General features: G+C 43.5%; 2 protein-coding genes across 24 annotated transcripts in view; one reads left to right on the top strand and one right to left on the bottom strand.

Annotated features, from left to right (window-relative positions):
• dock7 (dedicator of cytokinesis 7) overlaps positions 1-27241 on the top strand; it is a 41738-nt gene that overhangs the window by 4219 nt on the left and 10278 nt on the right. For 6 of the 23 annotated variants that reach the window (XM_081716915.1, XM_081716908.1, XM_081716911.1 and 3 more), the window contains exons 4-35: positions 1006-1074; positions 2013-2142; positions 2285-2497; positions 2916-3001; positions 3100-3166; positions 7885-8034; positions 8205-8285; positions 8469-8631; positions 8834-8976; positions 9413-9506; positions 9737-9899; positions 16715-16832; positions 17085-17155; positions 17756-17894; positions 18011-18112; positions 18289-18375; positions 18499-18730; positions 18843-19007; positions 19113-19282; positions 20248-20340; positions 22167-22256; positions 22733-22828; positions 23127-23267; positions 23472-23585; positions 23729-23896; positions 23986-24137; positions 24440-24609; positions 24951-25105; positions 25661-25843; positions 26013-26169; positions 26266-26362; positions 26744-26761. In XM_081716915.1, the coding sequence (XP_081573041.1) occupies positions 1006-1074; positions 2013-2142; positions 2285-2497; positions 2916-3001; positions 3100-3166; positions 7885-8034; positions 8205-8285; positions 8469-8631; positions 8834-8976; positions 9413-9506; positions 9737-9899; positions 16715-16832; positions 17085-17155; positions 17756-17894; positions 18011-18112; positions 18289-18375; positions 18499-18730; positions 18843-19007; positions 19113-19282; positions 20248-20340; positions 22167-22256; positions 22733-22828; positions 23127-23267; positions 23472-23585; positions 23729-23896; positions 23986-24137; positions 24440-24609; positions 24951-25105; positions 25661-25843; positions 26013-26169; positions 26266-26362; positions 26744-26761 (4077 nt within the window). The remainder of the gene's footprint in view (positions 1-1005; positions 1075-2012; positions 2143-2284; positions 2498-2915; positions 3002-3099; positions 3167-7884; positions 8035-8204; positions 8286-8468; positions 8632-8833; positions 8977-9412; positions 9507-9736; positions 9900-16714; positions 16833-17084; positions 17156-17755; positions 17895-18010; positions 18113-18288; positions 18376-18498; positions 18731-18842; positions 19008-19112; positions 19283-20247; positions 20341-22166; positions 22257-22732; positions 22829-23126; positions 23268-23471; positions 23586-23728; positions 23897-23985; positions 24138-24439; positions 24610-24950; positions 25106-25660; positions 25844-26012; positions 26170-26265; positions 26363-26743; positions 26762-27241) is intronic. The other 17 variants (XM_081716923.1, XM_081716924.1, XM_035524631.2 and 14 more) reach the window with 9 other exon arrangements.
• angptl3 (angiopoietin-like 3) lies at positions 10863-15819 on the bottom strand. The gene is made up of 7 exons (XM_027026686.3): positions 13603-15819; positions 13172-13282; positions 12935-13052; positions 12699-12812; positions 12450-12545; positions 11788-12057; positions 10863-11664 (listed from the first exon to the last, which is right to left on the bottom strand). The coding sequence occupies exons 1-7, from the start codon at positions 14113-14115 to the stop codon at positions 11498-11500; spliced, it is 1389 nt and encodes a 462-aa protein (XP_026882487.2). The 5' UTR covers positions 14116-15819; the 3' UTR covers positions 10863-11497.

A 27241-nucleotide genomic window follows, 5' to 3' on the forward strand; every position in this document is an offset into this window, starting at 1 on the left:
TTCCTAAGGTGAAATGTATTAAGATGAAGGTCTGTTTTAAGTTATTTATTGCAGACAGAGAATAAAACAGATTATCGTGTAACATAAAAATCTGAACATAGTTGTTCTCTGTTGTGTCCAGCTATAAGGTGCTCTTGATTTCTTTATGACTGATTGTCTGGATGAACAGAGCCATTGCAGTAGAATTTGTTAATGCACAAAAGAAAAGGCATTGACATGTACTGTATACAGAACATTTACACATGGATATTTCTATAAATGGAAAACGGATTTGGTCAGGTGAGATTTACTCTTTCCTTCAGACTGGCTCCTCTTAGTTCCACAGTGCACTGGTCATTGTAGAGATTTGTGGGGAGGCTGGACCATCCCAGTGACCGCTAGGCAAAAGTTCACTCTGGACACTATCAGCACATCTTGAATCATCACCAAGACGCAAAGGGGGAACCCATCTTCTGGTCAGCAGCAGATAGCACAACAGCAAGAACAAAAATATGTGGAGTTCATGTAATTGCAAGGAAAACATGGAAATTAAAGGGCACAATCCTCAGAATTTAACCTCAAAGCTGTGCTATTTTGATTCAGGACAGTGAGGCTTCTCAACATGTTTTGATTTTGGACAAACTAGGACTGAGGAATACAAGCTTTTTAAAAATCTCACTGTCTATTTTTAAAATTTCCTTAAGGAGCAGATGAGTAGTATTGCAATATGAGTGGGAACTTCAGACAGGTTATATTCTTAGATCCTCTCATCATACTAATGAGTAGAATAAAGCTTCCTGGTGTAAATAATGCTTGAATCCGATGAAACCCATCATCTGTTTACATTTATATACCTCAGCAGAGCTTTAGGTTTATTCTGCAGTTTCCAATTTTCCATCTGCGTTTACTGCATGTTCCTGTTGTTCAGCAGATACCCTTTGTTATCCTCAGGTCCTGCATCGTCTGCGGGTTATTTGTATTTGTGAGCATGGATGGGTTTGATTTCCACGTCTTGTGTTTCTACAGGGACAATGATGCTCATGTCCGAGATTGTATCAGGTCCTACACTGAGGACTGGGCTGTGGTCAACCGCAAGTAAGGCACACAGCTTTCAGCGTTTTAGCAAAACCATTTTTGTACAAGGCTCATTGTAAAATTATTGGGTTATGTTGAGCATTTTCTCTAGCAGTTAAGGTTATCTTGCACTGTTTTCCTGAGAAACTGACCTGTTTTGCTTTTTTACTCTTGAACATGTGCCTACAAAGCTTAAGTGACTCTTCTTTTGTTTATGCCCTTATGATTATCTCTTTGCTCTTACTTTTCTCTAAAATCTTTCCTTTTTTTGTGATGGAAAAAGTGACGTGCTGAGACTTGGACTTCAGTTGGTTTTTTATTAATCAAGTGCCAGTGATTTTATTTATTTTTATTTTTATTTTTTTATTTTTTCCCCCCTGGCGTATCCTTGCAGTCTCTATCTAGTTGTAGGTCATACTGATTTCTTTTGGAAAAGCAGTACTTCTTCTCTGAAACGCTTAACTCTGGTAGCAGACTGTAAACAGCCTGCTATGGCTTGTCAACAGTGGCAAACTAGACCAGTACAAGCTGCAGTTCTCACAGATACAGGGTCATTTATAGCCTCACAAAGCCCTCCATTGTTCTGGAGTGAAAAGCTTTGCCCAGTTTGAGGGCCATTGTGCCATCAGGTTGCATGAAGAACGTCGTTCTAGTCTGCTTTACGTGAACTGGCACAAACATATCTGGTTGTAACTTGCTAATTATCTAACGTTAGTAGTTGCTTTTAACTGTTTGTCAATAGTTATGACCAGAAATACCATGAAGCATGTGCAGTTTGGTACAGGAAGAGATGACAGCAAAGTTTTCGTAGTCCTGATGTCACACATTGCACATTTCGGTTTGCTGGGGTTATTTTGTCAGTGCTCATTTCAAACTCTGCCCTTTTCCTCCTTGATTATACTGATTGATTGATTTATTGTCTAATGCGTCTTTTTGGCCCTTTGGTCTTGGTGGCACAGGTACCACAAGCTAGGTACAGGCTTCAACCCCAACACCCTGGACAGGCAAAAGGAGAGGCAGAGAGGTTTACCCAAGCAGGTCTTTGAGTCAGACGAGCTGCCAGATTCCAGCAGCTATCAGGATGATCAGGTAAGGCTTTGCTTACCTCCACAGACGCGGCCGTCCTGAGTGACAGCAGCCGCCTCTCAGATCCGTCACGTCGCTTGAGGTGCTGCCGTATTTCCAATTTGTCTCCTCGCTGTGCGTTTCTGCATGCGCACTTGTCTCGCAGGACGAGCTGAAGCGCAGGTCCATGTCCATCGATGACACTCCGCGGGGTAGCTGGGCATGCAGCATATTTGACCTGAAGAACTCGCAGCCTGATGCCCTGCTGCCTCACCTGCTCGACCGAGCACCCAACGAGGAGATCGACCGACACAATGAGGAGCATCGCAAAGCCAGCCGACACCGCGAGGTCTTCGCTCTGCACCCTGCTCTGGAGGAGGTGTGCACCTTTTTTTGAGATTTTCACCTTTTTCCATAGCATCTATGAGATGGTGCTCACTTGTTCATTTAACATATTGACTAAAGTTTTGTGACGAATAGGGCAAAAACCTGATGAAGCTTTTACTAATTTTTGAAATCCTTCTGCCTGACTAAAATACGACAGAATTAAAATTTCACGTTAACGGGCTTGGGGCCAAAAAAAAAAATTTCTGGAAAAGCAAGTGTAATAAATGTTTTACATAAATCTCCAAAGGACTTTGAGGAAATGCACCTGACTTGCTTTATACACTGCTATACTTGCTTGAACTGCTTTTGAAGCATTTTAAAAAAATATTTTCTTGAACTGCAGACTCTCCAAGTTAATTATTTGTATATCTTTTTAATATTCGGTTTATTTATAATTTTTCTTTCTTTAGGAAGAACCAATCGAGCGGCACTGTGTGCCTGATGTCCCAAAGGAACACTTTGGACAGCGGCTACTCGTCAAATGCTTGTCCCTGAAGTAAGTTGAGGGGGAAAGTGCCTTTAAAGTGCTCCATTCTGTTTCTTCCCATTAAAACTTAACTCCTCCTTTCTGCTGACTCTGCTGTTTCTTCAAAGGTTTGAGATTGAAATTGAGCCAATATTCGCAAGTTTGGCCTTATACGATGTCAAGGAAAAGAAAAAGGTGAGCTGTTATGCCTACTTCTGCGCTTTGTTGCTCGAAAACTTGGATGCTTCTGCAAAATCGTTAAAACTGACCTTAACCTGGGTTATTAAAGTACTGTAAAGTTCAGAGGAGGTATCGCATGAATGCTAAGGCTATGGATCAGCTTTCTTCTTTATGCAGTATATTTCTTTCTTTTTCACACAGTTTGTGTGCACTGAACACTATAAGCATTGCACTTTGGGAATGATACCTGAGGGCAGTTAGTGGTGGTTGCCCTCAAATAGAATTTATTTTCTCTGGTGCAATGATTTGCATACAGCGCAGTCCATAAGTAATTGGATGTTGAAATTAAGCAGTAGCGGATGTTAGACTCCACAATGTCAGGTTTAATCCAGTGTTACTGACACTTAAATTGAACCATGCAGGAGTCATGGCTTCTATACATAGTCTTTTATACTTTATGCATAATGCTGTATCGATCATGTCATGTTTAGTACTTGGTGTTGCATATCATTTGCAACCCATTATTGGCTAGTGTCGGATCTTTAGATATAAGAACAGATGTTGGGTTTCTTTCTTCCCTGATGTTACTCCACCAGTCCTGTGTTTTTCAGCTATTTCCGGTTCCCGCTTGTTTTACAATTAAATTTTTTTTGTAAGCCCACAGAGGTGATGTGTTCTTTTCTTTATGGTAAGCTCTAACAGATAGATGTATGTCTACATTTGGGGTGGTGTTCTTAATGGGTTTTCTTCAAGATTGGTAGAATTCCTCAGTCACCCACTACTGTTTTTCTTCCCTGGTCTCACAGGTTTCTAGCTACTCTTAATCTTGTCAGTGCATTGTTGTGCCTCAACCATTTACCAAAAAAAACCCCAAAAACTAAACATTTTGACACAACACTTTGCCTCCAGTCTCTTGTTGGCCTGCTCTTACCGACAGTTCATTCAGCAGTGATGGACTCCTGTTGCAAGACCTTTTTGTAGCTCTCTGGTAAAGAACCTGTCAAGTAACTCCTGAGCAGGCCGTTGTTCAATTACTGTGTACACCAAGTTTCTTGAATGGTTCATCCAATTTAAATAACATGCAAGTGCCCTTACACACCCCATGCAAGTTAAAGCCAACAATTTGCACTTTACCTTCATAATCAGTGTTTCACTTTAACTCTGATGTTCTGCAATATGGCCAACCACAACACCAAAAGTTACTTTTACATTTACGGCATTTGGCAAACGCTCTTATCCAGAGCGACTTACAAAAGTGCTTTGTCATTTACTCACAGAATATATCCAAGTACAGTAGAGTAGGTTAGAATTAAACATACCACTGCACTAGAATACAGGGATGAATGCTGATACCTAGACCTTATGTAATTTGCACTTCTATCTTAAACAATGATAAGTGCTATAAACAATAAGTGCTAGAGTTTATTAAAAAAAACAAACAGTGCCCTACAATACAGCAAGCGGGAGTTCATTCCACGGTCTTGGAGCCAGGACAGAAAATGGTATTGATGCTTGGTCGTCCACGAGACCTGAAGCAAGGCATTTCAAGCCAGGCCGTAGTTGAGGTTCGAAGTACTCGAGGTACGGATTGGGCTTTGACCATTGACCTCATGTATGAAGGGGCTGGTCCATTTTTTGCTTTGTAGGCAAGCATCAAGGTTTTAATTCTGATGCATGCAGCTAAAGGGAGTCAATGAAGGGAGCGTATCAGTGGAATAACGTGTGAACTTTGGAAGATTGAAGACCAGTCATGCTGCTGTGTTCTGGACAAGTTGTAGAGGTTTGATGACTCTTAGAGGAAGACCAGCAAGTAGCGAATTGCAGGAGTCTAGCTTTGAGATCACAAGAGACTGCACAAGCACCTGGGTAGCTTCCTGCGAAAGAAAGGGTCAAATCCTTCGTAGTTACAAAGGAGGAATCTGCAAGAACGGGTTAGATTAGAAACATGAGTGGAGAACAGGCAACTGGTTGTCCAAAGTTACGCCCAGTCTACGGGCAGCTTCGGATGGGGATACCAGGGAGCTCTCAAAGGAAACAGTGAGGTCATGGTAAGGGTTGGGAGTACCTGGGATGAACAAAAGCTCAGTTTTACTGGGGTTGAGCTTCAAGTGGTGGGCTGTCATCCATGACGCAATGTCAGTCAAGCATGCCGAGATATGTCTGGAGACCTGCGTGTCAGAGGGTGGAAAAGAAAGGAAATAATTGTTATCGGCATAGCAGTGGTAGGAGAAACCATGATATTACATCACCAAGAGAACGAGTATACAAAGAGAAGAGAGCCCAATATTGAGCCTTGTGGAACACCAGTGGAGAGTCTACACAGTTTGGATGTGGATCCTCTCCATGTCACCTGATGGGACTGAAACCATCTCCAAGCAGAGCCAGTCACACCAAGCCTGGAAAGAACAGAGAGAAGAATGTTGTGGTTCACTGTGTCAAAGGCTGCCAAAAGATCTAGAAGAATCAAAACAGATGACCGTTTGGCAGCTTTAGCGGCATGAAGTTTCTCAGTCACTGCTATGAGGGCCGTTTCTGTAGAATGTGCCGGTTTGTAGCCAGAATGATTGGGATCATGCAGCTGGTTCTGGGTGAGAAAGACAATTGATTATAAACTGCTCGCTCAAGGGCTTTTGAGAGGAAAGAGAGAAGTGATACCGTTCTGTAGTTGGTAACGCTGGAGCTGTCAAGTGTGGCCTTCTTGAGGATTGGTACCACCCTGGCGGTTTTGAATGCAGTAGGCACGTATTCAGAAGATAAGGAGTTGTTTATGACAGAGATGAAAGGAAGCAGATCTCTTGTGATTGTCTGGAACAGAGCAGAAGGAATTGGATCCAGCGGACATGTAGTCGGATTGTTGGAAGTCAGGAGCTGAAGAATTTCATCTGTAGAGAGAGGAGAAAAAGAAGTCAGAGAGTTTGATGTTGGGGAATGCATGTTGGTTGGAGGAGTGGGAACACAGGAAAAGGACTGGCGGATTGCTGCAACCTTCTCAAAGAAGCTGATACAGTAAGAGATGAGGGGGAGGATTAAGGAGAGAAGGAAAAAAAAATAGTGAAGAGCTTGTGTGGATCAGATGATGATGATTATGATGATGATTCGAATTTCTCTCTATAGTAGGATGACTTTGCAGATGTTACTTCCAGTGAGAACTTGTATGAGCTAAGATCTGAATCTTTGAGATTTCCTCCACCGCCTCTCTGCAGTCCTTGGTTCTCTCCTGTGGCAGCGAAGTGTTTGTTAGCCAGGGGGCAGGTGGGGAGGACTTAGTGGGTCTAGAGGAGAGAGGGCACAGAAGATTCATTGATGAGGAGAGTGTAGAAATGAAAGTATTTGTAACTGTATCCAAAGAGAGAGAGGATAGAGTCAGGGTGAGGAAGGTTGGACAAAACAGAAGTAGTAAGGGAAGAGGGAGTTATGGAGTGCAGATTCTGATGAAGGAAGGAGGAACATGTTGGAGAGACTGGATGGAAAGAGAAGGAAGGGAGAGAGAGAAGGATAGAGTGATGGTCCGAGAGGTGGAGGGGGTGACTACGATGTCCGACGTTGTGGTGGTATGGGTGAAGATCAGGTCCAGAACATTCCTCCTACTCACAAAGCGGGCAGAGTGGTTGAGGGTGAGGTCAAATGCTGTCAACAGCAGAAGGATGCAGGAGGAATGCAGCTTGTCTGATGGAAGGTTGAAGTCACCATGAAGAGTGAATGGATTTCCTTCAATGAGGAATTGACTCAGAAGGATGCCGAGCTCATCAATGAAGTGATCTAGAGGGCAGTAGATGACAATGATAAGAAGTTTGGTGGGGAAAGACACTGTAATGGCATGAAAATTCAAAAGAGGAGATGGAAAGTGGAGTGAAACGGCACTCTCGAGACATTAGTAAACCTGTGCCACCACCCCTGCCGAGACGCCTCGGAGAATGGGGAAATGAAAAGGCAGAGTACAGAGCAGTCGGAGTCGCTGAGTTCTCAGGGGTGATCCATGTTTCTGTCAGAGCCAGGAAGTGGAAGTAGTGGAGGGATGCTAATGCTGAGATGAAGTCAGCCTTCTGGGCAGCAGATTAGCAGTTCCAGAGCCCTCCTGCCACCACGACATGTGATGGTGTGAAGCGATGCGAGGTTGCTGAGATTGCGACGTCTATGATTGTGTCGAGGAGATCTGAGGACAGGAATTGTGAAGCATATTTCAGATGCTTGATTTGTGGCTATATGAGATAAAGGATTGGGATAATGAGAAGATACTTGGCTGAGTTTGTGAAGTCTTGTAGATGAACTTGATTGAGAACACCAGCAAACCTTCTCCAGATGTTGAGTTGTCCTAATTTAACTCAGTTCAATAAGTGCTGTGCCCACCCCTCAATTTACACCTAAGGTCAGGGCGAAACTACACCTGTAGTGCGTAATTACCACTACCAAGCAACTAACAACTAGGTTTAGACAACAAGCCTTGAATTTCACAGAATCTAAGACAAAAGTAAGTGAACTCATAGCCTACCTTAACCAACCAAATGATAATCCAACGAGACGAACCAGAGCACATGTTCAGTTATTTACAGACTGCATTGTTTGTCTAGGTTTTGTTTAAATTGTCTTAATGTGATAGAGAGGCTGTACCTATGCTCATGTGGCTTCTCAACAGACTAACACTAGAGGGCAGCAATCACCACATAGAAGCTTTTCATTGCTCAGACATTGCTATTAATTTGTGACCCTTCACCCGCCTTGCCCTTAATCTTCAGATATCGGAGAACTTCTTCTTTGACCTGAACTCCGAGCAAACCAAGGCTATGTTGCGCCCTCACACCCAGTCTGCCGCTATCTCTACACTAGCTCGCTCTGCCATCTTCTCCATCACTTACCCTTCCCAAGATGTCTTTCTGGTCATCAGGGTAAGAGGCTGTATACTGCTGACTGCCCACTGGGTTAGACATAGATGTAGTAGTTTATTTATTGTTTAGCATACAGTGAATTCGGGTTCAATCGCTGTAAAAAGTAGCAATTATTATTAAGTGGTGATTGAATTATTATTACTGCTAATCCCTGATCTGTGTATATGCAGCTTGAAAAGGTGCTACAGCAGGGGGACATTGGAGAATGCGCAGAGCCCTACATGGTCTTCAAAGAGTCAGATGCTGCTAAAGTAAGACCGTGCACCAACCAAACCGTCATCTTCCCCTGAACATGGATGGGTTTCATTCTGAATCAGCCATGGGTTCAAGAATGGCGCGATATGAATAAAAGCACTACTGTCGTTGTGATCGCTGTTGCTGCATAGCAGCTGCAGTGTTTGTGAGTGAATGACCTGCTTTCCTGTGTGGTGCAGAATAAGGAGAAGCTGGAGAAGCTTCGTGCTCAGTCGGAGCAGTTCTGCCAGCGTCTCGGCCGCTACCGCATGCCCTTTGCCTGGACCGCCATCCACCTGATGAACATTGTGAACAGTGCAGGCAGCCTGGAGAGAGACACAGACTTGGAGCTAGGTCTGCCCGGTTAGTCTGCTCCGTGGCATTTAGACACTTCTGCTGTGCATGAAAAATGAATTTGATGTTGAGACTGAAAAGACCCAGTTAGATATGTATGTACATATAAATGAATAAAGAAAACTTATAATGTATTAGTTAAAATGCTTGCTAACATTTTCATAAGAGCTAATGAATTTTTTATTTATTTATTTATTTTTTGCCCGAGTAGAACGGAAGGGTTCGTGGTCAGAGCGGAGAAACTCGAGCATTGTGGGTCGTCGCTCCTTGGAAAGGACCACCAGTGGAGACGAGTACTGCAATCTTACCAGTTTCAGGCCTGCAACTCTCACAGTCACTAATTTCTTCAAGCAGGTCAGCCTTCACCGTAGCCTCTGAATCAGCGGCTGATGCTGCCATGAGATATTAGAGACCCTCTATTTGGGAACTGACTATAGTGTGAGGGAAATCTAACCGGGGGAAATGTGTATGACCTTTTTTATTTTCATTCATCGACAATGCTAAGGGTTACGACATACCGAAGGTACGGTGTAAAGTACAGAGCGTCTCCTTGTGTAGCAGAAGTATTTGATTGCTTTCATTGACCTTACATTGACATTTTTGTGACAGTTTGGCAAACATTAGGGCTGTCTGTAGAATGGTTAGTAATGTGAACCTAAATAACACTTTCTTTTGAATGAATGTCTGTTTGAACACTGCCTTATTGTATAGAATGATTATTGCAATGAAATTCATGAGAGTTCATGAAGATCATGAATGATCTTTTATTTCATGCTCCTCCATTTGCTAGGAGGGAGATCGGCTAAGTGATGAAGATTTGTACAAGTTCTTAGCTGACATGAGACGCCCTTCCTCTGTGTTACGAAGACTTAGACCTATCACGGGTAGGTTTTTAAAATCAAAAAGTTATGAGACTTTTAAAAAATCTAATTTAATTTGTAGTAATAAACCTACACTGTCTTACTAAGAAATTAGCTAGTTGGGTAGATTCCTGATTTACTTTTAAAAAACATTTCGCATCATTTAACGTTGAAGGAGGTTTGTTAATGGCTAAAAGAATTTAGTAAAATGTCCTTAGTTGCAAGTACATTTCCATTCTGTTTCATGCTTACAGCTCAACTGAAGATTGACATATCTCCTGCACCTGAGAACCCCCACTACTGTCTGACCCCAGAGCTCCTTCAGGTTAAACCTTACCCAGACAGTCGAGTGCGGCCAACCAGGGAGATTCTGGAGTTCCCAGCCAAGGACATCTATGTGCCCAATACCACGTACAGGTAGCACAGCTGAGCTCTGTTCCAACCGAATACTGATCCACCAGCAGTTCGACTTAGGGTCACACATGCATTGTTCCAACATCACCATGGCTGTTCACTGAGACACGCATACGTTTTTGTGTTACTTAAATAATGAGTTGCACTTTAAAAGACACGTAGTGATATCACGTTTCAAACCGAGTTCAAACCGAGTAACTGCGATACGCTTACAGCTAACAGTAGGGAGTCTATGACCATGCTGAAAATCTTGGTGCCTAATCTGACAGGTTCAAACTGCTATTTCAGTCATGGCCTCCCAGGCAAAGACCTTTTATCTAGGAGTTGTGTTGACATAACCTTCTACAAAGGACATGTTTGTCTGTTGGTAGATAACATGGTTGGCACTGCATGAAAACAGATCATGCTGGGTCAGCCTGGATTTCAGGCATGTTAACTGGAGATGTTTGGACATGCCTCTGTCTTACTGCTCAGCCAGTGTGTGGTGTTTTGTGGCTGTGTGTTTTGTGTCTGTGTGTGTGTCTGTGTGTGTACTTATGCTAAGGATGCACAAAGAGGACCAAAATAGTAGGTGAGAACATGTAGGCCAAGTAAGAGCTTGAAGGGATTGTTTTAACAGGAGTACCACTTGTAGTCCCTGATTTTTCTTATTATTTTTTAATTTTTTTTTCTCTCTCTGAACTTTATTGTAATTGAAGTACTTATTTTATGGTAGAAGAATTTTCTGGAAGACTTTTCAGATGATGCTTTTTTTTAACCCCAATATAAATAATTGTGCAGTGTGTAAATTCTTCCACATTCCACAGATTTAAAATGATTACTGACAAGGAGCAGTTCACCTTTCATTGGCAATTGTGTTTAGTTAATGTTCAATAAGTTTTTAATTTAACTGAAGACTTAAAATGATAATCCAGAGCATTCACTTGTCTCCTCAGATTTGTCTGCAGTGCATGGACTTACAAATGATCCAGTAGAAAGTTTGTATTTATTTGTAACAAAAATGGTTTAGCAGACTGTTTCTAAAGACAAATCCGTGAAAAATCCAAAGAAAACATGCACTGTACAGTTGGGTATGTCCACTGTGTACCTAAGAGTCAATATGACTCAGTAACATAAAGGAGCAAACAGTTAGCAATTTCATAGCATTTCTGGACTAATGCAGCTCAAATATGAACTGTTTAAATATAATAAAGTTAAACTGCAATATAAAAACTAGACTATTAGACATGTATGCATTTCTGTATACTAGTTGATTTCTGTAGGTGCTTTAGTTATAGAAGTGTTTTTGAAAACATATCACAAATCATAACAGCATGCGATGGGTCTTTAAATGTACTTTAGAAGTGCGCTAAGCTGTGTCTGTGTTCTCCATCAACAAGTCTGCGGTAAATTAATAGCAGTAAGCTTTCACGTGCAACATTTACTTCATATCTGTTACCGAGAGACTGATGACTTGATGCAGCAACATAATTCTCTGATGTGGAGTCCGCATGTTTGGTTTGAGTGGAGGGGAATGGGAAAATGCCAGTTGGCCACAGCCGCTGCTACCTGCGCGACCTTTTTGGATCGATAAAGAGCAACAGATTCGGTGATCCCTGCAACTAGGATGATGGCCTAATGGAGATCTTTGTAGATCTGAGGGTGTAAGAGCTTCGCCTGCCAGGTCTCCAGTAGATCCCTTTCCTGCGCAGAGTACGGCTCCTGGATCGCATCCAGGTGTAAGGTCCATTTAGGTTGGTATCACCGCATGCGTTAAACCACCAGCCACCTGAAAATTGTTTGTTAAAATAGTCGTTTGATTGTGAAATGTTACGGTTGTGTTTTAAAATTGAATTTTGATAAAATGGGATATAAAGAATTTGTACAAATAATGTGGACGAGAGTTTGTTACCTGTGTAGTTAGGGGCACAGTTTGAGTCCTTGTGTTGGTTGTTGTCCTTGTTGTTGGTGGAGAACATGCCCGTGTGGTTACTCATGGCGTCTGGCACATTGCCAGACAAAAGTGTAAGATGGATGGTGTAGTGAGATGCAGGGCCATCCAGGGTGAACATGTACTCAACGAATCTTCGCTCTTCTTTCCAGTCTTCAAGCTGGATGTTGAGGATGTACTCTCCCTGTGAGGCGATGGAATAGATCTTGGCCAAGCCCAGCCAAAACTCCTCTAAAATATGGGGAAAGAAGCAAATACATGGGTGTGTTGTGTTTGAAAGTTCATTTGACAAGCAAACTTGATACTTTTCTAAGAATGGCAATACATAGCTCATGTACTTTGCTAGCTTTACTCTGGGTCAGATACTTTTGTTCAACATTGTTAAGGTTTCACAAACAAAACAGTCAAGCCCAACAAGTGCAAGATGCTTCGTGTTTGCACAAAAAATCATGAGCGATCAAGACCTTGGGAGAGGTCTTAAAATCCGTTCACTCTGGTGCCGTTTTATCCTGTCAGTCTATGTAATGGTGGGTAAAAGTAGTGGTAGTGTATAATCAGCTAGGCTTGATTGTTACATTTCTAACACTGTCATTTCCTGCATACCTATTGCATTGTTTACTTACTTTCCAAACTACCAAATCCAAGCTCATATTTGTCCCAATTCTGATCAAAATCTAGAGACCCATCCACTCGCCGCTGAATAATTGTGGCCACCCCATCTGCAAAGTCAAGGGAAATGAATGAATGAATAAAATAATTGTGACTGTCAGGCCAGCAACTAATTGACCCTTTAGCTGAAGGTTGTGTGCAAACATTTAGCTACTTTTTGCCGATAACATTTGTCGATTCAAATGCACTTTTGTTTCTCTTACCTGAACTCATATCACAGAATACATTGAATGGTTCTGATTGATTAGGTTTGATGGAGTAAATTCCACTATTTGTTTGGCCTCTCCTGAATATTTCACTGCAGTCTGAGGGAAAGTCTGCAACAATTAGGAAATCGTTGTACAACTGGGGATTATTTCTTTGACTTTCACCTACATTTACATTTATAACATTTCAGACACTATCATCAAGAGTAGTATTTTTCACCTCTGATACTCACCATTTGTGTCCATGGTTGAATTGGTTGAGTTACTTGTCAGGTATTCTAAAACATTAGGTTGCTCTGGACTTGAATTTGTAGATTTTTCAGCAGTTTCTTGAAAAGAGTCGGAACCAAGCTGAAATTAAAATTTAGCGAGAGAGAGAGTTAGCTGTGTGAGGTCTTGGGGACATAAAAATCTACCCATTCAAGAAACCCAAGTGTTTTGGATCTTTTCATGCCACGTGAAAGCTGTACCTTCTCCTCCAGGCTCTTGATTTTGATTTTCTGTGAGTTGAGTTGCTCATGCTGCTCTCTCACTGCCTCTAGCAGGTCTTTGATCGTCTTCTCCTGAGTGTCGATCACACCCTGCAACAAACCTTGCTTATTAATGCTCATACCATGAGCTTTTCACTACTGCACTGCACTTGTTGGCCAATTTTATTTTATGCAACAGGACCTTTTCTTTTTAAATGTGCTATCAGTTGTCAGCTGTGTTCACTTATCAGCTTATCAGATGTGAAACACCAACAGCTGAGATTCACCATACCTTCGATTTAAAATTTAAAATCATATATTTGAAAAAATCTAAATAGCTATAGGGAGATATTAGACATTTTACAGATGTCTGAATGAACTGGGCAGGTAAAAAGCCAAGCAGTGTGATGTTCTGAAATTGGTCCACTCACCTTCAGTGTAGAGATCTCTTGGAGCTGCTCCGGAGGAACCATGGTGTGTGAGAGGCCTTTTAGCCTCTCCTCCAGACTCCCCACTTTGGTCTGCAGCTGGCTACGCTCTTGGAGAATACTGTTGACCTTTGAGTGGATCTCCATTGATAAATTCCGGATCTCCTCATTGTTTGCCTTCAGGAAGGTGGTGGTCTTCTTCAGCTCCTCTTCCTCCTCCTTGATCTCACTGGTCACGAGTGAGAGCTGATAGAAGGATCGGTCAAATATGTTCAGCTTCTGAAAGATGTCGTTGATTTGCGCCTTGGTCTTGTGCACGAATTCCCGAAGGCTTTGCCCCAGCTGGAGGAGACCGTTGGCCAACAGTCGCACGTCGTCCAGCATCGCGAAGCGAGACCTGGCCTCTGTCGGCTGCGGAGTTCTGAGTAAGGGCGTCTCCGTGACTGTCCGCGTCAAATGAGGCACTGCGTTAATGGTGCACAAGCTTCCCAGTAGAATTAAGCATGCCAACTTCATTTTGTCTTTAGAGGGACTCAGCTGCTTTTTCCTGTCCTGGTCTCTTCCTCCTGCTTCTGCCTTCTGTTCTTCCCTTGCCCTGATGGGATAATGACAACTGGAGAGCACAGCAGCCTTATATATATATATATAGACACACAGTACTGCACAGGGAGGACAGGAAGGGTTAGTTAATCATTAAACTGGTTATGCTTGCTAACCCCCATCTGCCCCCCAAAAAACCTCCCAGGAAGCAACTACAGGGCAAACAAATTATAGCAATGTGCACAGCAGCTCCACCCCTGCTATAGTCCGTCATGGCCACCCACCAGACACCGTCCAGTCTGCCAGCCCTCTGGTCCTGCTGTGGATACGCAGAAACGAACAGTGTCACCAGGGCGACGATGAATCACTCGGCCAATCGATTTCAGCACGGCCACAGTTGACTGATGGCGAGGTGGGAATTAATAAAGTGTGCAATTTAATGTCTCCTTGGTTTGATTTAATGGCTTGCTGAATCAGCTCTCCGGTGCTACTTTGCACGCCTGCGTGTGAGAACCTGTGCTACTGTTCAGGACAAGATATGAGGTGGCATAGAAAAATGTGTAGTGTGTGCTAGGCATATCTGCGTTTTAGATTGGCTTTTGACAAAAGGAACCAAACTCTTGGGGTGGGGAGTCAGAGGGGGTTATGAGAGTTGCAACAGCTACATGACCAAATGGTTTCGGTAGAGGTTGCATTTTATCTTTCTCTTGTCTTCACTTCACTTTTGTTCTTTGTATGGAAGAGTAGACAAAACCATAAGATTTCACTTTGAGAACCATGGGGAAGTAATTAATTGCTTAAATATCTAGCATCCACATTCATTACAACAATTCTGTTAAAACGGATCCTATAGAAATGTTCGACTCGGCCCCAACACACACACACACACACACACACACACACACACACACATACGTGCGACCTTGAGCTGGACTGTGGTGATGAACATTGACACAGTGGCTTTTGCATTAGTGATACTGGGTCATTGTTCTCCTTATATAATAATACTTTTTCCTGTGCGCTCTAATGCCTTCTGCTCTACATGGGCATCCAGAATGAGCCCTTTTCAGCGTGTGACTGCAGTCTGCCCTTGGTACATGGCTGTAGATGGAGCAAACACTGCCATCCTCCGCATGGGAGCCTGGCTGGGTGTAGCTGTGGGTTTAGGCGAGCAGGCAGACGGGTTAAAGAATGATTTAGTTTTTGCAAGCCTTTAATCATGTGTCTGTTAAAAGAGGAATTGGAGTCATAGAAACCTTGTTTTCCAGAATTTGTTTCTAATTGCTTTATTGTAATGTAAGAAGAATCCTAAGATTACAAACACGGGTTTAGGAAAGGTCGCCGTCGTGCGCTCGTCACGGCTGACATCATTTAAAACATGTAAAGAATCTGCTGTGCAGTATTAGCGAGAAAGTTCCACTGTGTGCGTGCGCAAGCGCTGGAGTGCTGGAGCAGCAAGAGCGTGAGAGAGCGAGAGAATCGGAAAAGAGGCAAGGCGGCATCCACGGGAGGGAGAGCGAGACTGAGCAAGCGGGTGCATGTGAGCGGTGCGCTCTCTGGGCGTCCAGCGTGACCCTGCTGCTCCCAGGAGACTGGACTCCACGTCACTGCAGCCACTGTGGCATGACACGCCAGCCAGATACTCCTCTTCAGCACGGTCTGCTCTAAAGCCATCTACTCTTCCGCAGGGCAATAAACCGCAAGTTCTATTTCAAACCAGCTGGACTTTATAGGTGGCTGGTGACCCATTTGTGATGTGTGTGTGTGTGTGTGTGTGTGTGTGTGTGTGTGTGTGTGTGTGTGTGTGTGTGTGTGTGTGTGTGTGTGTGTGTGTGTGTGTGTGTGTGTGTGTGTGTGTGTGTGTGTGTGTGTGTGTGTGTGTGTGTGTGTGTGTTTTTTTTTGTTTTCTTCTGTGGTTTATTTATTTATTTTTTTTAATTTATTTATTTTCTCTTTTTTCCCCCCTTTTAAGCCTTTTACATGAGAACGGAAGTGTTATCATTACCTTACTGAGGAGAAGTCATTCCTAGCTTTGGGTTAAATTAGTATAGTTCTGTGTTTAATTAAAAGCCTTGCTGCATTTATTTGTACACTATGAGTAGTGACGAAATCAGCTCAGTTTGGAGCTCTTTTTGTTTGGGTTCTTTCTTATAAATTACATGTATAACACATTTAGTGTTTACTGCTATCAGAAAAATGATCAAGGCATGCTGGTATTTCCACCTTACTAACACACGAATAGACTATTGAGTATATATGGCAAGCCCATGAGTCTTATGTCTTCTAAATGAACCCATGCCCCAGGGTAAATCTGACCTTCCCTGGGGCCTTTACAGACTAGAAAGGAAATGTATTTATGGCATTTCATTTTACAGTGAAGACATTTTCAGAAATGCAAATGTTTCTAGAATTCACTGTCCAGAAGTAAGGAATGCAATAAACTGGCTTGGCCATATTTACTGTATGTATTCTGTTACTAGCTCTGGGGGAGGAAGCAGATAAAGGGGTGTCCACAAGCTATGACTCTCAGTGTGAAGTTGCTTTTTGATCTGCTCTCTTCCCATGTGCCTGCTAGGAACCTGCTCTATGTGAACCCGCAGAGCCTGAACTTTGCCAACCGCCAAGGCTCTGCCCGCAACATCACTGTGAAAGTGCAGTTTATGAACGGGGAGGACCCCAGCAATGCCATGCCTGTGAGTGTGTGCATGGACAACCTCCCTCTAGTGGGCACTTGCATACACGCTGACGCACAGCTTGTGCAAGGCATAGGCAGTGTGGCGTCATGTTTATGTGCACTGTCTAAATTACAGCACTGTGTAAAGAACTGAACTGGATGTTCAGTGAAGTAATGTGCAAGTCTGTTCCTGCAGGGTTGCATTGCAGTACCGAATGGGAACTTCTCAGTGTATGAATGCATGCTCACCACTTTTCTGCCTTCTCCTAAGGTGATCTTTGGCAAATCCAGCTGTGCAGAGTTTTCAAAAGAGGCATACACGTCTGTGGTCTATCACAACCGGTGAGTTCTCTTCCCCAAGCTAACTTTCCATTCGCTAAAATGATGATGATTTACGTTCAGGGCATTTCCATTTTATGTACTCCAAAGAGTCCCTTATGTGTTCACATTGGTGCAAGTGATTTGTCTTGAATTCTGAGCATGATTTCCCCCATCTCTGGTAATTTGGTACCTATATCACAGATGATGTAATTGGTTTTTAAACTTCTGCCACGTCAGCTGATGTTAAAGTCTGGTGTCCTTTGGATGTTGACACTCAGTAAATGTAAAAAATCACCCCACCACTCACGGTTTGATTTGATTACAGTTTGTATAAAGCTCCATATCCTTTCTTTCTTCTCAGACTTGCACATGCGTTACACAACAGTGTCGGCCAGATGACCATTGGGACCCACTGACCCAACCAGAGCTAAAGCTGTCTTAAGATGTCTTAATTAATATCTCTGGTTGGGTCAGTAGGTAAACACATTACCACACTTCAAAACACCAGCGAATTGTGTATTTATGTCCCTAAATTTCAGGAGTCATCAGTACTCGCAGAGATGAAGGTTTAGTGGTCTAGTTTTCTTACTAGTTGTCTGGCTATGTGTTGTATCTTACTAGATCCCCAGATTTTCATGATGAGATCAAGATTAAGCTTCCACCTTCTCTGACGGACCATCACCACCTCCTCTTAACCTTCTACCACATCAGCTGCCAGCAAAAGCAAAACACTCCTCTGGAGACGCCGGTCGGCTACACGGTGTGCAGACGCACCCAGCACAGCGAGACTAATGGTTATTCAGTGCAATACCTGTACACTCTCAAATACGTGTGTACCGCTTTAAGAATCTTGCCCGTTGCTCTCCTCCCCGGCAGTGGATCCCGATGTTGCAGAATGGCCGTCTAAGAACAGGCCACTTCTGCTTGCCGGTGTCTCTGGAAAAACCACCTCAGTCTTACTCCGTTCTCTCTCCAGACGTAAGACCCGTTCAGATGCTCAAATACTCAAAATTCTGTTTAGAGTCTTAGAATATTTTTGATTGTGCATGTTACTGTTGTTAAAAATGGTATATTATTGTGGTGTATTATTTCATTGCTGCTATCTAAGAAGTAAAGCAGACTGTGAATGCAGTTTAATTCATGTAATATTATAGGTTCCTCTTCCTGGTATGAAGTGGGTGGATAACCACAGAGGAGTGTTCAACGTGGAAGTTGTAGCCGTGTCCACCATCCACACTCAGGTAGCTTAACTCTAGTTATTACAATTCTAACGAGGCTCTTGGTTCCTGTCTTACTGATTCTATTATATTTGGCAGGGACAAGCAAAGAGCTCTTAGTAACCTGATCTCTCCTCCCTTCCCCAGGACCAGTATCTGGACAAGTTCTTTGCGCTGGTGCATGCTCTGGATGAGCACATGTTCCCGGTGAGGATCGGAGACATGCGCATCATGGAGAACAACCTGGAGGCGGAGCTGAAGGGCAGCATTGCGGCGCTGAGCTCCTCCCAGCTGGAGCCTGTGGTGCGCTTCCTCCACCTGCTCCTGGACAAGTTGGTCCTGCTGGCAGTGCGGCCACCTGTGATCGCAGGGCAGATTGGTACCTAACTCTTTACCGTTACCAAACGGGCGTGGTGCTTCTGTCGACTTGCCATTTCAAATTACGTTATTCCCCTCCTCCTCCTCCATCTTCCTCTTCCTTCTTCTTGTAGTAAACCTTGGTCAGGCCTCCTTTGAGGCGATGGCGTCCATAGTGAACCGTTTGCATAAGTATCTGGACACCAGTCAAGACATGCATGGCCGCAACAGCCTCCTCTCCTCGTACATCTACTACATCTTCCGTCTACCAAACATGGATCCCAACTCTCCTTCCCCGGGTACGCCTCCTTTTCTTGGTCAGCTGGACTGCACGTGAACGTGTGCAAGGATGAGAAACCGCTCCTCATTCTCCTGTTCTTTATGCCTTGTATCCATGGTAACAGGCCCCGGAGGCTTGGGGGGTTCGGTGCATTATGCCACCATGGCCCGATCTGCTGTCAGACCTGCCAGCCTCAACCTCAACCGCTCTCGTAGCCTTAGCAACAGTAACCCTGATATCTCGGGCACGCCTACGTCTCCGGACGACGAAGTACGCTCCATCATCGGCAGTAAGGTAGGTAGGGCGTATGTCTTGGGTTGACGTCCAGAGGAATTTCTTTTTGTGTCTAGCTGGCCAAGCCATTCAGCTTCAGGCAACACAAGTCTTAACTTGATCGTTTCCCCACAGAAAATTGAGTGCCTGCGTTTTTCATTAGGCCTCTAACATCAGCTTGTCGCCAAAGTCCACGTTACAGTGATTTTTAAAAAGTTTCGTTTGGATATAGCATCACGCTCCATAGCTCACAGTGGCATTTTATTGCTGAGCCCTTTTGGAATCCGTGCTGTGACTCCTCTTAAATCTTGGGTGCTGATGAATCCAAGCAGATATTGTACTAACAGAAGGGAATAGACTCTTGCTGAAATGCTGACCACTCCTACAGCATTTCTCAACACCATTACATTTCAACCATATAACTCACCAACTCACCAAAAAAAGTAGTTAAAATCAACTGCAGTGCAACAAATAATGTAAAGATTAATCACATGGATGTACACTTTGAGAAACGTAGTGGCTCGAATGTAGTCTCAAAGTATAGTGGGAGAATTCTGTGGTCAGACTGTTTGATGGGTTTTTGATACAGTAAAAGCTTACACAACAAAAGGAACTAAAATATAAATCCTTTACATTTCTGTGGTGTGAAATCCTTTTTATTATTGCTCCTTCTAATGTGTTTAATTTGAATAATCTGTTACAGTGACTAAATTCACTGAATCTCGTGATGATGCTCATGTTGCTGACATGCTAAATCTGTAATCCTGTTTTAATGAGCTGGAAATAATCGCTAACAATCTGACTTGCCTGCTTTTTGAGTAAGCTCCATGTTGCATATTTGAAATGACCTTCTTTTGAACTAAATGTCTTTTATCCCTTTCGCTTTCCTGAGGCACTGACTTGTAACAATTCACCTGTCATTGTTCCCTTGCTTGCTCCTGCCTTGACCCTGTGACCCCTTTGCTTCCCTTCCCCTTGGCTGGCAGGGCTTAGATCGCTCCAACTCCTGGGTGCACACCATGGGTTGCAAGAGTGGCCCCTGGGGGTCCAGCCCTGGCTCAGCATCTCATACTGTGCAGGTCATTTATAAATCCTCCCCTTTTAAAAAAAATAAAAACACAACCAAAAATGCGTACTTGTCCAGCACCACCCAAAAATTTATTTATTTAAATTATATAATTTAGAATTTCTTTTAATTGATTGATTGATTGATTGATTTTTTTTTTTTATTTTTCCAATCATGTGTCCCCTCATCCAAACCTGTAATGTTCGTTGACTCCCAGTTAGAACTACCAGCCTGGTACAGATGATCCTGAATCTCATTAGCTGTCGCCTTGGTGGGTTATGCGGACTTTGGTGTTTAGTTCTCCAGTAGGTCTCGTTGAGATCAGGGGTCTAGAACGAGGATTCTTCTCAAGAGCTTGAGCAATTGTTAGGTTTCTTTGGACCAACTTTAAAATGGCTCTCTTGGCGACACTGGCTTCATGGAGCAAAACAGAGGGAAAGCGCTGAAATGTAGGATGGCTTTCAACAGGCGACTTGGCCGCTATCTGCTCGATTTGCATCTGATGGGTTGTGGTGTTTGTCCTGGTCTCTTGAGAGTGCTGCACAGTGCACTTAGCTTAATGTACAAACATGGCTTAATGTACAAAGCCATTTCTGAGGGCTTTTTACAAACAGGTTTTACTGCTGATTTTGCAGTAAGGGGTAATGGCTGCAGGTTGTTAAGTTTAAAAGAAATGAGAGTATTAGGAAGTGCACTGAGCGCTCACTGAACGAGGCACGACTCTTTCCTCTGTGTAAAGCTAACCAAGGTCCTTGAGCTTGTGCCAAACACAGCTCCGGTCAGCCAGTGTTTTATATTTAAATAAATAAATGCATTTTAGCGCACTTTTAGGCCATCGTTAAGAAAGCTCCATTGAGAGATTAAGCACTGTTGAGAGTAGTTGAGAAGTTAAGCGCTTTTAAGAGTGCTTCTGAGGTTATGTATTTTCCCTGCCATCTCTCCAAAGTTTTCCTTTCCTGTTCCTCTTTCCCTTCTCCATTGTCTTCATGATGTAGTAAGCACTGCATGGCCATCCAATCGCTTAGCTCACGCTCTCACTGTGGCATGTCAGGAGAGTGTGTGTGTGTGTGTGTGTGTGAGAGAGAGAAAATAGGACAGATTTTGTATTTTATATATTGGTCTTGCTTATGTAACTGACACTAAGTTACAATGAAACACTAGTAAATCTCTTTTTTTTAGCTATGCGTGACTATCTGTTTCTCGTGGGGTTTTTTTTTTTTGTTTTGGGTTATTGCAAGTTTATTTTTGTTTTTTTTGCTAGAGATTTTTACATTATATTTTTCCTACATAAGGCTACATAATAATGGGTCATTAAACAGTTAATTACAATACAAGTCTGCAAGCTCTTGCTCATGTAAGAGTTGAGAGTACTTTCTTACTGTCGACTGCCTCCCCAACACAGTTGGAGTCGATCTGCGTGTCCGATATGCTGTTAACATGGCTAAAAAGAGGAATTTATTTAGACAAGGATGATGATACCTCTGAGAAGAGGAAAAAAAACTATTACACAACTTGCCATATTGGTTTAATTTTTTTTCTTTGATACATGAATAATAATGTATTTTGTAAAGTGTTACTTAGATTCATAGGATGGATCACTGAGGTTGTAAAATTGCTTTTAATTTTAGCATATGGGAGGAGGTGGTAATAACGTGTGTGTGTGTGTGTGTGTGTGTGTGTGTGTGTGTGTGTGTGTGTGTGTGTGTGTGTGTGTGTGTGTGTGTGTGTGTGTGTGTGTGTGTGTGTGTGTGTGTGTGTGTGTTGAGTAGCATATGACCCCACGCACTTCTGTCCTTCATACTAATCTGTTGTCACCCTTCCATCCATCCCCACCCATAGGCCATGGAGCGCAGTGGTAATCGCATGTCATCGCACACTGAGAGCACCAGTTTCTTGCAAACTTTAACAGGACGCTTGCCGACCAAAAAGGTAGAGACCCGACATCATGGGGGAGGAACCAAGCCCCTTCTCACCCTCCCTACACCTGTCTCGTCTGTGGATGCGTGCTTCTTGATTGGATGGAGTTTGTTGTAGTGCTTGTGGTCTTGTTGGATGCTGAGTACATGTTCCATCTCGTGGAGAATGCCGTCCAGTGATTGTGATGAAGGAATGATGTCGCACACGTGCTGTTTGGAGCCCGCTGTCCGATATGTCCCTGCTTGTTGGAGACTGTGTCTGAATGGGATTTTATATCCATGTGTATGCAGATGAACACCCACCACCTCCACCCTATTTGATCCAGGGCTCCATTCTTGCAGCACCCAAAGGGATTGTATGGCACAGGAGCACATTTTCTTTCCGTAGTAGTCGTTAAGGCGCAGTGGTGTATGCTTAAGTCTCTGAGGTGCATTTGTGGTGCGTGAGTTGGTAGTGGCGGTGTCTGATGGTCTGCTGCTGATCCTCAGCTCTTCCATGAGGAGCTGGCGCTGCAGTGGGTCGTGAGCAGCGGCATTGTGAGGGAGGGAGCCCTGCAGCAGGCCTGGTTCTTCTTTGAACTGATGGTGAGTGTTTAAAAGGGACGTGTAGGGGGGAAAAAAAACAAACCTGTGCCCATTTTAAAGGGCACATCTTCTAAGCCACCTAGTCTTTTTAGCATTGCATCTTTTTTTTTTTTTTTTTTTTTGATACATTGACATTAAATTTGATGTATATTGTTTATAATAAACTGTAGATAATACATTGTAGGTTCTAATTTTTAATCACAGAAAGAACAGTATACTTGTATTTTAGGCCTCTTCCTTTGATGCAAAAGGAACTTATTTAATTTTTTTATTAATTGTGAAATTCAATTGATTTCAGGTAAAAAGCATAATCCACCATTTGTACTTCACTGACCGTCTGGAGTCCCCCAGGAAGAACCGCTTCCCTGAGCGCTTCATGGATGACATCACTGCTCTTGTTAGTACCATTGCAGGCGATATCGTCTCCCGCTTCCAGAAGGTAAGACGGCTAGCTTTAATAATTCGTTATTTTTAGATATTACTGTTGGGTTTCCAGTATATAATGTTCCTTTGTATACCTGAATATTACTATCGTTTAAAGGCAAACCTTGTATAAAGTTGTGGGGGTGTGGTGTAGTGGTGGTAACTTCTTATTTGAGAGAATTTGTGATTTTGTCTGATGGATTTATTTCTGTATGATCAGGATCTGGAGCTGGTGGAGCGGCTCAACACGAGTTTGGCCTTCTTCCTTAATGACCTGCTGTCTGTCATGGACAGGGGCTTTGTCTTCACCCTCATCAAAGCGTACTGGAAACAGGTGCCTCACTTTGCCTGTTTCTAACCTGGATTCAAATCTTCATCCATTGAAATGCTGGAATTTGTTTTTGGCTTTCATCTGTGGTCAGCTGGCCATGGAAACGGAAGGAATCTAGTTTGAAGCTGCGGTTCTCTTCCCTCCAGGTGTCCACCAAGTTGTACGCCTTGCAGAACCCCACGCTGGAGTCCCTGAGACTGGACTTCCTGAGGATCGTGTGTAGCCATGAACACTATGTTACCCTGAACCTGCCCTGCAGCCTGCTCACGCCCCCGGCCTCTCCATCCCCCTCGGTGTCTTCTGCCACCTCGCAGGTATGACGGCCAATCGGGCTCAGAGCCTGAAGTGGTGTGTTCTTGCCCCTCTCCTGCCTTTATCTCGTTCTGCTTCGCTTTCCTTCCAGAGCTCTGGTTTCTCCACCCATGTGCAGGACCAGAAGATTGCTAACATGTTTGAGCTATCAGTACCCTTTAGAGAACAGCATTACCTTGCTGGTATGGTTCTGACTGAGCTCGCCGTGATCCTGGACCCAGAAGCTGATGGGTCAGTACACTGGTGTGTGTCTTCTCATTTCATCCCCTCTCATCTCATCACTTTTCTTTCAACCCTGCCTCGTCATATATCCATCAACATATTAGACACTTGAACTAGTGTGCCTCTTGAAACAGCTGACTTTATGAACACGAAAAGCATTCCATATAGTTTCAGATGTCTCAGGAAATCCATTTGAAGCGAGCTGCTAACTCTTTTTTTTTTCTCCTCCACCTGTACCATCTCTTGCTCTCTCTGGTTTGCATCATGGGAACTGGTGCCTATCCATGTTCACTTTTTGCATCGTTCCTTCCCGCTACGTGTAGGATGTTTGGCCTACATAAAAAGGTGATCAGTGTTGTCCACAACCTGCTGTCCAGTCATGATTCTGACCCCCGATATGCCGACCCTGAAGTCAAAGCCAGGGTGGCCATGCTCTACCTGCCACTCATAGGCATCGTCATGGAAACCCTGCCCCAGCTCCATGACTTCACGGGTAGGTTTGGAAACTCTTGGAGTTCTGATTACTGTACTGAACACCAACAAGGCTGTTTATAATGTAGTGTGTTATTTCTCCATGTATCCAGGCATTGGCATATCAGCTAGAGGTATATAGCCTACTTTAGTATTCACAATGTGGAATATGCAAAACTTGACACACAGCACTGCTTGATTTTCATATCAGAAAGATTCTACTCGAACCGTTAATTTTTCATGTTACTGTAACTTTAATTTAAGCACAAGAATGTTGCGCTAAATTTATACAAAACATGGTGCATGTTTTCATAGCAAGGCATGCGATGGGAGTTTGCTGATGTGGTTTGACCCTTCTTACAGAATCCCATAACCAGTGGGGCCGCCCTGGTGGCTCAGCGACAGATGAGCAGGAAACGGAGGGCAACAGCATGATCAGTCAGACCGTAGCCATGGCAATAGCAGGCACTTCAGTACCACAGATGTCACGGCCGAGCAGTTTCCTGTTGAACCCACAGGTAATGCAGCCTAGCCTGTCGCTAGGGAGGAGTTTACCTTGCCTGGTTTGCATCTTTTAAAAAACGTAGTGTCTGGCATTGTTTTTTGTATATTTTTACAAACATACAGTGTCTGGCATTGTTTTTTAGTACCCAGTGTCTATATTTATATTTATTCTTTATTGGAATAAATCATCAATACTGTGATTCGAACAGAGTAGTCTGCTTTAATAAAACAAGCTGTAGCCAATTTGCTGAAGATAATTAGACTTCAGTTAATGTCATTTAACAGCTGCTTTTTACATTTATTGATTTATCCATTTTGCTCAAGGAAAAAAAAAGATTTAGGCAGCATTTAATGTGTTTAGCAAGGATTCTGTATATTAGAAAGACTGATGTAATAAACACTCCCACACTGTCTCTTGCGCTCTCTCACGCCCTCTGCCTCTGCCCCTCATGCACTCGCGCTCTCTCCCTCCCTCTGCCCCTCATGCACTCGCGCTCTCTCTCTCCCTCTCTCTCCCTCTGCCCCTCATGCACTCGCGCTCTCTCTCTCCCTCTCTCTCCCTCTCCCAGGCCACCCGTCAGCATGGAACTTTCTCTCCTGAGTCCAGTCGCAGTTTGCTCATCTGTCTGCTGTGGGTGTTGAAGAACGCAGATGAACTGGTGCTGCAGAAGTGGTTCACTGACCTCTCTGTGTCCCAGCTGAACCGTCTGCTGGACATGCTCTACCTCTGTGTATCCTGCTTTGAGTACAAGGTCTCACACACACACACACACACACACACACACACACAAGCAGTTGAATTTCATTAATTTCTCCCCCTCAATATGTGAGTCAATTTATCATGATGTGAGATTAACCAGCTAAGGTGTTTTTTTGTTTGTTTTTGTTTTTTCTTCCTGTCCATCCATCTCATAAAAAAAGACCCATTTTTTGTTCATGCAGGGGAAAAAGGCATTTGAGCGCATGAACAGTCTAACCTTTAAGAAGTCTAAAGACATGAAAGCCAAGCTGGAGGAGGCCATTCTGGGCAGCATCGGAGCAAGGCAGGAGATGGTACGACGCAGCCGAGGACAACTTGGTTAGTGCTGGGGCTTGTAGTTTTCTGACTTGACTTAGGATTGTTTTGGGTAGAGTTCATCATGGAGTTTTGTTAAAACCTGCAACTTTCTCTCAGAGCGCAGCCCCTCAGGAAGCGCCTTTGGCAGCCAGGAGAACCTGCGCTGGAGGAAAGACATGACTCACTGGCGTCAGAACAGTGAAAAGATGGACAAGTATGACCACCCGCATCAACCTTTCATGGTTTTCATGATCATTTTATTTTCAAGTTACCGCTTGCTAATTAGAGGCTGCCCCCTTTTTTATTGGCTGTAGTACTACATCCCATTAGCAGGTCTTTAAGGATTTTAAACTCTGTTAAATTAAAAATCGAATCCTGACATGTCGTACCTTAAGACCGGTGGGAATTGCGTTCTGGTTCGTGGATCTCCCTCCTTATGTGTAATGTGCCTGTTCATTCAATATATCCATCCATTACTACTTCATTTTTTTGTGTCCTTTCAGTTCAGCCAGCGCAACACTTTATACTTCATTAACCATTTGGTATGAAATAACCCCTCTATTTCACCTTGTTCTTTCATGCACTGTGTGTTCAGGGGCCACAGATCTGTCAGGTATTGTACATCTGGAGTGTGCTGTGCTTTAAAACGACCCCCTCTGCTACCCTGCCCCGGAAGGGTTTCCTCCTTCCCTCCTTCCTCTCCCCTGCTCTTACATACTGGTGCTTGGAGTGGTCAGTTTGGTGTTGGACTGTTGTGCCTCTATAACTGCTGTCAGGGGCTTCAGTGTGCTTGGGGATTGGTGTGGCTTTTGTCTGCTTGGGTGGTGGGCCTTTGTCCTTATCAACCAGCATAAAGAGAGATCTCCCTCTGGGGTAATATGATCTAGGCTTGGCTCTTTTGACTGGGTCAAAGGCGCTGCTTTACGATGTATAGCCATAGGCTGTGGCAGACGTTCCTGTGGCGGACATGTTTGTGTAGTTTATCTAATGCTCTGCAAATCTCCGACATGCCTCTGTACTCGGCTTCTGCAGTGCGGCCGTTCGACTCTGCTAGTGCCCAGGGTGTAGGATTATATGAAGTTTATGATCATCA

This window comes from Electrophorus electricus, chromosome 7 (genome assembly GCF_041902795.1).
Source record: "Electrophorus electricus isolate QZ-2024a chromosome 7, ASM4190279v1, whole genome shotgun sequence".
Classification (NCBI taxonomy): domain Eukaryota; kingdom Metazoa; phylum Chordata; class Actinopteri; order Gymnotiformes; family Gymnotidae; genus Electrophorus; species Electrophorus electricus.

Coding starts and splice junctions, on each gene's coding strand:
- angptl3 (XM_027026686.3), bottom strand. CDS start 14,115: ATGAAGTTGGCATGCTTAATTCTACTGGGAAGCTTGTGCACCATTAAC. Junction 12,813..12,934: donor TTCAACCATGGACACAAATG/GTGAGTATCAGA, acceptor TAATTGTTGCAG/ACTTTCCCTCAGACTGCAGT. Junction 12,546..12,698: donor ATTCTGTGATATGAGTTCAG/GTAAGAGAAACA, acceptor TTGACTTTGCAG/ATGGGGTGGCCACAATTATT.